Here is a 12,520-nt window from a genome sequence, read left to right on the forward strand (position 1 = left end):
TCGTCTGTCCTCTAGGGATCCAACGAAACCCTAGGAAAATACCCCACTGTGAGCTGGCTCCCGGATCCGTAAGAAAACCAACTGACTTATGCCAATTGATTTTCGCCCCAGCGGCTAGGCGAAAAACCTCTAAGGACAGTCTCACTTGCTCCAGTGACTCGATATCATCCTGCACATATAGGGCTGTGTCGTCTGCATACTCGGAGTCCAGAAGTTCTACATCGTCTCGAATAGGGAGGCGCATTCCGCGAAGACCAGTGGTACGGGCTCGTAGAAAGTGAGTCATGGCCTCCGCAAAAAATAGGAAGAGGTAGGGCGCAAGCGGGGAGCCCTGACGCACTGAGCGCTCGAGGGTGAATCTCTCCCCCATCTTGTCGCTGATGACAACCCCGCTGGAGGCCGACCTGTAGACGCTAGCAATACCTCTGATCCACTCGTCCGAGAAACCGAACCGAGAGAGTGTACCTTCCAAGAAGGACCAGTCTACCCCGTCGTACGCCTTCTCAAAGTCAAGAAGGAGTATGGCAAGGTGCTGGCCACTGTGCTGGGCCCACTCTGTCGCCTCTGAGAAAGTGAAGATGTTGTCCAAAATGCTGCGATCTTGGACAAAACCAGTTTGGGTGTCATGGATCAAGTCATGTAGCAGGGGGCGGATGCGGCTACTGATCATCTCGGCGAGGATTTTGTAGGCAGTCGGGAGGAGGGTGATAGGGCGCCACTAGATCTCCTGACGGTCCCCCCCTTTGGGAATGAGGCAAATCAAGCCTGTCGCAAGGCTCTCAAGCCTGTCGCAAGGCTCTCTGCATCTGTCTGCTGGAGAAGATATGCTGGAAGGCTGCGAGCAAGGGCTGGTGGACCTGCTCCTAGAAGGTGGTGAAGAAAGCTCTAGAGAGCCCATCCTCCCCTAGGCATTTCTGCCCATCAATAGCGCTCACCGCATCCTCCATCTCTACCACGGTGAAAGGGGCGAGAAGGGAATCACTCATGCTAGGCTGCATGAGCAACGGTGTATACCTCCACACCTCCCTGCATGAAACGAGAACTCTGAGCGTCGCTGGGTGATCTCCTCTAGCATGGCTCAGGCTCTAACCTCCTACCGTCTGAGCTCCTCAGAGCCTGGAGAAGACTGCTGCATCTGCTGTATCGAGGCGAGATCTCGTTTGAGACCCCTCCCCTTCTCCCACCACTGCTTCCTGACCTGAATCGCCTCCTGCTGACAGATAAGACTAGACTCGGCAAGCGCCTGAGGTACCTGTGTTGCCATATCCCCCATGGGGTCCCAATCCTGCTCCCACAGGTCCACTATCCTACTGCGAACCGCTGCTCTGGAGTAGATGGAGGGAGTAGATGGAGTCTGGGATCCGGCATGAGCGTGGAGGTGAGGAGTGAGAGGCTGAGTCCAGGACTAGGATGACTGGGGCATGGTCAGAGAGTGTCGTCCCTAGAACCACTCCTGACTCTCCACCTCTGCCAAGCACCCAATCGCTGACATAGAAGCGGTCCAACCGCTCCACAAGTCTGCCTCCCTCCCTCCTGTAACCCCAAGAGAAGTCCAGACTCCCTTTACCCATTGAGGAACCAGACGCGGGTCTAACTGGGGGTCTAGGGTCATGGGCACGCTGCTGAAGCCAAATGTGACGTTGAAGGTCATCTGGTAGCACGCGTCAAAGGTGCATGGTGAGAAGATGGTGCCGAGGGATAAGCACAAGGAGGGGCTGCACCAGAAGACCGCTTGGGCCTTTTCTTCTTCCTTGGGCAATCCCTTGCAAAGTGCCCAAGGGCTCTGCATATCTAGCACTAGTCTTGCTTGCCTATGATCTTGACTCTCTAGCGAAAGAAGGAGCCATTTGGATGCTGATGCATAATGTGGTCATCTGTGACATTAGGGTCACATACTAGGACCCTAACTCTGGGCACTCCATCAAACTTGACTGCCTCTACCAGCTGAAGAGAATATGCCGAGGGGGAGATCTCTACAACTAGACCAAAGGCAGCTCCAACGGAAGGAAGGAGTCAATGGTATACCTGAGGGAGGCCAAGAAAATTGATGAAGAGGGAAGAGATGCAGTTGTCCTCCTCAATAGGGTCGAATCTCAAACGAAAAACGTAAGTGAAAGATCCTTCTGGAGCCTAGCATCAGAGGATTACCTTAAGCACTGTGGCCGCAGACTCCGGAGTATCAAAAAACTAGAAGAATCCTCGTCCCAACAAGTTAACGTTGGTGAGATGGGGTGCAAGTTCTCTAGGTAACACAGTGAGCATCCAATCCCTGGCATGTAGCCTAGAAGGATGGGATCCAAAAATACAGGCATCGAGAGAAGTAGAGCTTTCAAGCTCTACATCTTTTTGAGCTGTTGCAACTCGTTTATAGAAAAATTTACTTGTGTCATGGCAAATGGAAGTGGTCGAGGGATTGACTGAATGGGAATCCATTTGCCAATCTGGGCGAAAAAGGCCGATTCAATCACAATGAAGATCCATCTGACAACCTCTCCTGCTGCATGAGGGAAGAGGAGAGGGAGAGGGCTCATGAAGAAAGAGAGGGTAGAAAGAAGAAGGGGGAGTATAGGGGGTAAGGGAGAGGGAAGAGGAGTGTGAGGGGGAGGCCCGTGGGGGGGGGGGGGTGGGTTTTGAGGGGGCGAAAGGAGATGAGGGAGGGGGTTGGGGGCAGGGGGCTGAAGGGGGCGGGGGTAGGAGGCTGAAGGGGGTGGGAAAGGGGGGCTGACAGGCAGAGGTAGGGGTAGGGGGCTGAGAGGCTAGGGAAGGGGGCAGGGGTAGGGGTGACATAGGGAGGGAGAGAGGGAGGGGGAAGGGGAGAGGCGGGGGGGGGAAGGGGCAGGGAGGGAGGGAGGTAGGGGCTTGCTGAGGGAGGGGGGAGGCTGAGGGGGGCTGCGGGAGAGAGGGGCTGGCTGAGGGAAGGGGAAGGCTGATACGCAGCAGGGGGAGCTCGGGGAGACGCAGCAGTTCCACATTTGTTTTCTCACTTAGCAGTGCCACATTTGTAGTTCCCAAGCTATCAATCTTTTCAATCAAAACTAAACTCAGTTGGGTGAGAAGGATCTGCTCCAAATGTCTCCCTCCAAAGCTTAAGGAAAGACATGCTAATAAGCCCCAAGCAATAAACAAATTAGAAGAGATGAACCTCCAAAGTTTAAGGAAAGACATGCTACTAAGCCCCAAGCGATAAACAAAGTAGAAGAGATGAACCTCCCCAACATAAGCCCTACAATTCTTGCCCATATAATCCTGGACTGTCTTCAATCCCAAAGTTAGTGCTAGATAGGTTCCATAGCATACAAACTATGGGCAAGAAGGAGTTGCTCCAAAGGTCTCCCTCTAATTGTTTTTGCTGTAATTCCTTCATGAACAGAGACTCAAAAGAAAAGAGCGATCTTTCTATTCTTGAAGATCTCGAAAGTCTCCTCTAGAAGCACTTGCGTGGTTCCAAGTCTCCCCTAGTGCACTGCCCTGGAAGGTCTCCGACCTTTACCCCAAATCTGAAACTTCCTAGCATGGCTAGCTATCAACTAAAAAAATGGGATGTTTTTTGTAATGATTACTTGCTACAATCCATTCACACTCACCAGGATCCCACAGCAAGTACTTTACATGTGCCAAAGAAGATAGATTTCAGACTTTCTGATCTATTCGCTAAGGATGCCTACTTGCTCCTTTACTTTGTTTGTTTGTGGTGGAGGCAATGAGCCTCTTTATGAGCTATGTAACGTGAAATTTCCCATCGGGTAGGATGAGAAGCTGCTAGACAATGAGCTAGCTGGTGACATGAGAATTTCTTTGGATGCCTCCCCATAGTCTTAGCTCTTTCAGGTTGGCCTTTGATATGTTTTGTCTTGCAACAAGAGCTCAGATTAATTCGCACAAATCCGATGGATTCTGGGTCAGTGATGAGCATTGGGGGGCTGACATTAATGGGATTCAATTAGATTTAGAGATGTATTTCAAATAGATACTTGGACTCATTGATATCTCATCAAGGCAGCAATTTGCTCTAGTGTTGAAGAGCATCAAAAGGAAGCTGCTTTTTTGGATATTTGCTAGATTGGATCTTGCCTCTAGAGTGGTTGTGGTCAACCACGTTCGTTTAGCCACCCACTTGGTTTGTATGCTCTTGTTGGTGCCATTCATGATGCTGCATTATACAGCTCAAGAGACTTATCAGAAATTTCCTTTGGAGTGGTTAGATGGGTTTGCAAAATACTAGAGCTAAGGTGGCTTGAGAAAATGTACAAATTTGGAAAGGAAAATCGATTTTGGTATTTTTATTTTTTTTTCAAGAAAAGTACTTCATTAAGTATGAATAAAAACCGCAAAGCAAGCTCAAGTGCGGGAGTACATCATGTCAAGAATAAGAAAAAACAGCTCAAAATGAGCAAACAAAAATCCCCGGTGGCGGCTGAAAATGCCACCTCATCCCTGATTTTGGTATTTTTAGTGATACACACATATACAAAAATTCCTTGTAAGACTAGATACCTCACATAAATTCCTTGTAAGACTACATACCTAACTTCCAGTTGTGACATCCATGAACGTTTTGATGAAACTATTTAATTACAATGCCTTAGTGAAAGGGAGAGTATTCAGCATCATTTTGCAATAAGGAAAAAACCAATTCTTAATTACACTCATTTTTTAAGCATGCTAAAAAAACAAAGAGTATTGCATTCACAAAATGCAAACGGGGAAAATTTACCGAGCAATCAGAACCTGACGTAGCCAAAAAGTGGTTGTTTGGGGAGACTGCTAATCCCTTTATAAGATATGAATGAAATTCGAGTACTTTTTCCACCTCAAAAGATGGCACGTGCACCTTCCATAAAGCTCCGTTTTCATCCTGTCATGATTATGCAGGTACGACACTGGAAACCTAAGATCGTATAGAAAAGTGAAATTCATTATGCTTTCTTGTTCTTTATAATGCTGAGATTTGAAAAGTTAATTCCATACGACGATCCTAGGTTAAAGCTCAAGGGTACTTTATATAAAAAGTTGTGTCTTATCCCATGTTATAGATCTTCCTTATGCATACGCTACAACAGCGATTAGACAATCAATCATTAAGGTTATAAGTAAATAAAATAACATAATGCTTATTAAGAGGTTTTGAAAAACCACGGGATCTATGAGACTGAAAAACTAGATACAATGAGCTGACTGGGTGGAGCCTCTAAGCGGGCATCTACACCCAAGACAAGTATAACATAAACATCAAAATACTAGTACAAAAAATGTCTAAGCCCCTAGAAAGAATGGAAGCTACAGTGTGGCATTACTGCGGTGGTCCTCCCGCTGCTGGCAGAGTGATCAAGTCCACGGGAGATCGTGGTGATGTAGAGGCTCTGGTGGCCAAAAACCTATGATACAATGCTGGCGACGATTAGTGTGTGTGGTCTGCTGTTGTCTCCTAGATGTGGCCCTGCATCGGACAAGTGCAATTGTCACACCTATAGGCTGTGCCTCTAGGCTGGTGAACATGGAGGGAAGGTCCTCGAGCCTGATCTATGTGTAGAACTGCTGTGAATTTGGCATGTCTCTTGCTCTAGGGGTTGGCTACGCCGTAGAACCAAGGTGGAGGCTGAAAACTGCGAGAGCAAGCTCAATGCGGGAGTACATCATGTAATGCATGAAAAAACAGCTCAAAGTGAGCTAATAAAGAACCAAGGCGGAGGCTGAAAATGCCATCTCAACCTTGAAGGCAACTCAGAGAAGAAGATATGTTCATTTTCAAAGTGTATAATTTGAAAGTTTTGACCTCATATTTGGATTCCTCGTCGAATTCCGGTCATTTTGAACCAACATGACCATATTCCAATAAAAATAAAAACTTGTTTTTGTCATTTGGCCCATTTAAAAGAGGCCCAAAACGGGCCAAAACTGAATTCATGATAAAAACACCATTTTTCCAATTTTTATCGGAATATGGTCATGTTGATACTCAAAATGATTAGAATTTGACGAGGAATCCAAATATGAGGTCAAAACTTTCAAATTATACTCTTTGAAAATGAACATATTTCCCATAGTTCCTCCCTTCCCCTTCACATTCTGACGATGAACATAACTTTCATATTCCTCATCCTCTCTCTCCTCCTTGCACTCCTCTTTGCATATCTTATAAGTTCCCCCTCTCTGATCTCCCCTATGATATATGCGTTCGAACTTCCCTCCCCTCCCTTCTCCATGCCACCTTACCCATGTGCCTATACCTACCTCTTTCCTTCATCTCCACCTTACCCCTGCGCCCGTCCCTCCCCCTTTCCTTTATCTCCCCTCCCCCGGGTCCCCCCCCCCCCCTTCTCCATGCCACCTTACCCATGTGCCTATACCTACCTCTTTCCTTCATCTCCACCTTACCCCTGCGCCCGTCCCTCCCCCTTTCCTTTATCTCCCCTCCCCCGGGTCCCCCCCCCCCCTCTCTCTCCTCCTAACCACAACCCAAACTTTCAACCCACCCCACTCCATGTCCCCCCTCCCCCCTTCTCTCTCTCTCTCTCATGTGAATGAAAAGCTCGCAAAATTCATAAAAATGGAAAAAGTAATAATGACAAAAAGCTCATAAAAAAATTACACCTTGACATTCATTGGGTCACAAACATCACTATGCACAATCTGCAAGACCCTTTGTGCTGTTATTGAACCTAGACCATGCTTTTGGAACGGTAGGCTATGCAACTTTCAAAGAGCACAAGATTCACACATCTCCTGAGCGGGCTGCTATAATTTTGGCAATCCTTCAACCATATTATGAATCTGCAAATATGCCAAATCTCTGTGATGGGATGATAAAACCTGGCATGCTATAAATCACTTGGAGCAGAAGAAGAGACATCCATTGCATGATGATTATAGGGCTGAGCATCAAGCTTGTAAAGACCCATGGTGGCCTCATAAGAACCTGTAGCCACAATCTCATACCCTTTCTTTGGATCCTTAATCTTGCATTGACCATCCTAGAATTCCACAAGCATGTGCTGATCATGAGCCATGGATAGAATGAAATAAGATTTTTCCTCAGGTCAGGATCATACTAAGAACATATCAAACATCACAGATATACTTTTTCTTTTTTGAATCCAGAAGGATGGGAACATCTCCCACTCCTGTGATGTCCTGAGTGACATCATTAGCAAAGGAACCTGTCTGCCATGAACATGTTTGATTTCTTCAAAGCCCTCTTTCCTGTGAGTCATGTGCTTCGATGCACCACTATCTAGATACCAAGTATCTATGGCAGCAAATGAAGAATCCCCAAATGAAGCAAGAGAAGCATCATGTGCAACTAAATCCCCCTGGCACCAAAGCTGTCCTGAAATGCAGTAAACACATAATCGTTTCCCTATTGTGCATAGTTTGCATGAGATGGTGAAGCATTGGCATTTTCATCTGGTGCCACGTAATTACTACGCCTTGCCTCTTTTTCTCATTGGCAATCCTTTTCTGGCACTCTGCAATGTAATGACCAGGCTTCTTGCAATAATTGCATGTCTTTGTTCACCTTTGCCTTTATCTGCATTCCCTGCATTTGTGTTTGCATTCCCCTCCTCCTGGGCTGATAAGCATGGCTGATCTTTTTCTGAAATTTAGCCTTTCCATGAGTGACAAGTGCTTACTCACTCTGACCACAGGAACGGGCTGAATTGAAACTCCGCATTTCTTCCTGTAAGAGCAAGCCAACTAACTCCTCAAAACTGAGTGGAGCAACCCTGAGCATAATGGTCAAGGAAGTAACAAATGTATCGTATAAGGGTCCCAGACAATTGTCTTCTATATTCTCACCAATAGCTGCGAGCTCATCCCAAATGTTAGCAATCTTTGCAATATGAGCTGAAATAGTTTGACCTTCCTACATGGACAAGTCATTGAGCTTATTGTGCAAGGCAATGCTTCTTGATTCATTCTTCATATTCCACATACTTTTCACTCTATCCCAAGCAACCTTTGAAGTCTTGCAAGACTTGATAGTGGACTTAAAGTGTGTCTTCACAGACAATGCAATCAAAGACAACGCTTGGGCATCCTTGCGATCAAACCTCTTCTAATCTTCTGTGGGAGCGGTAGTAGAAGCCTAAGTGGTAGTGCCAGAAGTGGATGATGCACTCGTGCTAGATCCAGCTGGTCTAGCCTCATCACCATTCACGATGTCCCATAAGCCCTTTCCAACCAAGATATTCTTGAGTATAAATGACCACAAAGCAGAGTTGGGTCCATCCAACTTATATGCCTCAGTCATGGTGCCAAAATTCTCATTGAGATACATGATTGCAAGCTCAAGAATAATTGTAAGTGTACCTGCAAAGGAAAAAACAGAAAATGGACAACTAAAAGACCACAGATTACTATGCAATTACTGCAATGGCATTCATTGACGGTGGCTGCACTGAAATAGCAATAAATCCACCCCGAAATTCTGCTCAAACCTCAATCATGGTGCCAAAATTCTCATTGAGACACATAATTGCAAGCTCAAGAATAATTGCAAGTATACCTGCAAAGGAAAAGACAGAAAATGGACAACTAAAAGACCACAGATTGCTATGCAATCACTGCAATGGCATTCACTGACAGTGGCTGCTCTGAAATAGCAATAAATACGCCCCAAAATTCTGCTCAAACCTCAATCCCTTCCGGGATACAAAATGCGATCAAGCACTATATTTATGCCTCAAAAAGTTGTCCTCAACCATAGCCAAACATTGGCTCAAATGCAATGTGCTTCTGCCCAAAAATCGGCTTGTATCTCTGCCAAATAGCAATAGCAAAATCTTGCTCAATAGGCATCCAACAATGCGTCAAATTATAGCCAACATGTGGCTTCAAAATGCACAACACTTGAGCAATGATTTGCATTTAATGTGCAGTCCAAAACTGTCCCAAATGCACTGACACCTGCGCAAATCTGGAAGACACCTGTGCAATGCTATCTGCAAGAACCACATGGGAGAGGCTGAAAATGAGCTCAAACAAAGATCAAGAGTTGGAGAAGAAGTCAATAGCAAACTCTTGCTCAATAGCATCCAACAGTGCATCAAATTACAGCCAACATGTAGCTTAAAAATGCACAACACCTGAGCAATGATTTGCATTTAATGTACAGCCCAAAACTGTCCCAAATGCACTGACACCTGTGCAATGTAATCTACAAGACACCTGTGCAATGCTAACTACAAGAACCACATGGGAGATATTCTGATAAATTATGGTCCCCAAAAAGGACCCTAACTCTAGGACTCCCGTCAGACTTGATCACCTTTGCCTCTACAACTATCAAGGGCAAACCAGGGAGGGGAGGGGATCTCTGTGACAATACCAAAGTACTCCCCAATCACAGCAGGGAGTAGGCAATGGTAGACCTAGGGGAGACCGAGAAATCTGACGAAAAGCAAAAACCCTTGCTTGTCATTCTCCATAAGGTCAAAGGCCAGCGTGAAAGACTCAAAGAAAATCTTTTTGTCTCCCAGGTGCAAGTACCCAGCTTTGAGCACATTGCTCCCAACCTTTGGTGAATCAAAAACAACCTGGAAGAAACCTCGTCCCAGTAAGTGCACATCTTTAAGTCGAGGGGCGAGGTTTGGAGATAGCACCGCGAGCATCCAGTCTCTAACTTGTGACTGGAAGAGTGAGACCCATAGATGTGTGCAATCAAAGTGGTAGAGCTTTCAAACTCTACATCCTTCTTGAGCTGTTGCAACTCGTCTTTTGACTATCTAATTGTTTTTGCAGCCAGTGGAAGCAATATAGAATCGGCTGAGTGGAAATCCATCGTCGATCGAGGTGAGAAGGCCGATTCAAACACATTTGAAAGTTCCATCCGGCAAAACCCTACTGCAAGGTAAAGAAGAGAAATGGAGGGTGTCAGTTGGAGAGAAGGTGCAAGGGCGGGGGAGGGAGAAGGCCGAGAAGGGAGGAGGGGAGGCGGGGAAGGGAAGAGAGGAGAGGAGAGGGGCTAAGGAGGGAGGAAGCGGATAAGGGATGAGAGGGGACAGGGGAGGAGGTGGGGAGGGGCTGAGAGGGGGCGGTGAGGTGCTGAGGGGGGAGGAGGCGGGGAGAGGTTGAGAGGGGGTGGAGGAAGGAGGCGGGGAGGGGGTAGGTAGGAGCTGAAGGGGGAGGGGCTGAGAGGGGGCAGGGGAAGGAGGCGAGGAGGGGCTGAGAGGGGGCGGAGAGGGGCTGAGGGGGGACGAGACAAGGGAGTTGCTGAGAGGGAGTGGGGGGAGGAGGCATGGAGGGGTTGAGAGGGGGCGGGACAGAGCTGAGGGGGGGGGGAGGCGGGGAGGGGCTGGAGGGTTGAGGGAGGAGAGGGAGGGAGAAGCTACACGTAGAGAGGCAACTGGGAAGGCGAGCAGCTCCAAGAATCCCCACGATGCTAACTCTGAAGCAGTAAATCTCTTCCACGAGAGTCATTTTGGACGCGATTGGAGGAAGAGTCAGTAAACACTTATCCTCTACTCTTAACCTAAGACATGGTAGAAAGAAAAAGAAAGAAAGTTTATTAAATTCTTCGGAAGACCGATGGGTCTATGAGACTGTGAAAAAACTAATACAATGAGCTATGGTAGTGGAGCTACTAAACGAGCATCCATACCAATGCAGAATGCAAAAAATGCAAAATGACAGTACTAAATCCTAAGTACAACATAGTCATATCTCGACTATATATATATATATCAATCTCAGCATCATCGTCGATCATAACCAAGTATGATCTGTGAGTCAACCCTCTGTCTAAGCTATCGGGTCACAGGCTCCGGGTCACGGTCATGTCGAGGCCTCGCCTCGATGTGATCTGGCTGAAAGAACTCTGTGATAGAGCTCTGAGAAGTATCAGTTGAGGAGGAAGTCCGCTCCTGTGTCCATGCTCGGAGTATCCTATCGCGGTGTCTGAGCACCTCATGAATGAAAGCAGCCAAACATTGTTGGTTTGGGTAGGAGAGGAAACGGGACAAAATTCCATAACTATCTCTGAAGAGGCAGTAGAAATGCCCTCTGATCGCATAGTAGACAGGACACCTAAAGATGAAATGCTCCTCTGTCTCAACAACCTGCATCTCACATAGTGTGCATATGCGCCTCTTCTGGGTAACCGCTCCGCTCTGCCGCTCTCAATACGAAGTCTGTGTGAAGAGACCCGGAACTGCCCAAGAGAGATCCTCAACGAGTGGGGTAGGTGAATCTGCGTGTATCCTGGTGGATCAATGAAACCCTCCGCTGCGATATGTAAGAAGTGATCTCTGTAGAAGTCTAGCTTCACTGGAAGATCACTCGGGCCCAACCAAGTCCGGAATGTGTATAGCTGTACTAGATCCTCACGGATAACCTGGTTGACCTCGTGTGATAGGAGGGAAGAAAAAGGAGCATCCATGCTGTATTGGAAAGGAGGCAGTCTGTCCATGTGGAGCCCGAGTCCTGCAAACCATCTCTCTCAACTTATTGACTCTGATAGGGCTTTACTCTTAGATCTTAATGCCGTATTATGTATTGATTGAGTTTTACCCTCCCATCTTTGGGCAAATCCTAACACACTTGCTAGAGATGATGCGAGACATAGAGTTTGGCAGGCTATTCTAGCGTTGGTGAAACCAAATATGAGATTCTTACTTGATGCACCTCATCGATATGGACTTTAGGACTCCACTTTTTGCCTTTTGGAAGGGTAAATTGGGGACCATGTTACCTCAGCCCTACAAGGCATATGGGATGTGGTGCTAAGCTTGATTCACTTATAGAGGGTATTGTTCATCTTACCCTAAAGGGGGGTTGTAGAAATTTGGTTTCCTAATAGAGGCCAATCACCCTTTTGGGCAGTTTTAATAAGATTTTGGCCAAAGCTATCAGTGTGTTTCCAGCCCATTCTTCCAGATCTTACTCATGATATGTAGACGGGCTTTGTGCAAGGCTGAGGCATAGTTTTTTCATTTGAAAAGACTTCTATCAAGTATGAAAGAAACTCCAAGAGAAAAGTTCAAGGCTGAAATACATCATGCAAAGCATTAGAAGAAAAAACCCAAAGTCGGCTAAAACATGCTCATTAGATCGAGCTAGAAAAAAATGCAGATTGAGGCTAAAAATTCCACCTCATCCCTTTTGTGGACTCTGAGAGAGATGGGGAGTCACTCCACTCCCTAAGGAAAATTGTCCTCCTAGCAAAAGCCTCCTAGGAAGACCCATGCATGCTCATCCAACCGGCCATCAACCCAATGCTTGCAAGGTTGTAGTTAGGGGGCTTTTGCTGGAATAGAGCCTTGGAAAATTTTCTTAATGTCCATTGCATACAACTGCTCTCCTTCCATATTGAAGATTGTAGTACTGGGTAGATTTTAATATAATCCTGCTCTCTTTCCATGGGTGGGGATTGGATGGATAGTATTGAGGTAGATTTTCACATTAGCACATCTCAAGATTCCTTCATCCTCACCTATGGCTGCCTTCTCTGGAAGAGATTGTTAGGCAGCCCATCATGTGGAATGACAACATACTTGATGATCATGGCGGGCCTCTTGGTACT

General features: G+C 46.6%; 1 protein-coding gene across 1 annotated transcript in view; it reads right to left on the bottom strand.

The window, feature by feature from the left end:
- The window catches only part of LOC147902982 (uncharacterized), a 437,346-nt gene that overhangs the window by 342,385 nt on the left and 82,441 nt on the right, over positions 1 to 12,520 (bottom strand). Inside the window, exon 10 of the mRNA XM_087373981.1 lies at positions 4,715 to 4,855. Within this exon, the coding sequence (XP_087230107.1) occupies positions 4,715 to 4,855 (141 nt within the window). The remainder of the gene's footprint in view (positions 1 to 4,714; positions 4,856 to 12,520) is intronic.

The sequence above is a fragment of the Dipteris shenzhenensis genome, chromosome 4, assembly GCF_047967505.1.
Source record: "Dipteris shenzhenensis isolate YYH24624 ecotype China chromosome 4, Dip_SZ_1.0, whole genome shotgun sequence".
NCBI lineage: Eukaryota > Viridiplantae > Streptophyta > Polypodiopsida > Gleicheniales > Dipteridaceae > Dipteris > Dipteris shenzhenensis.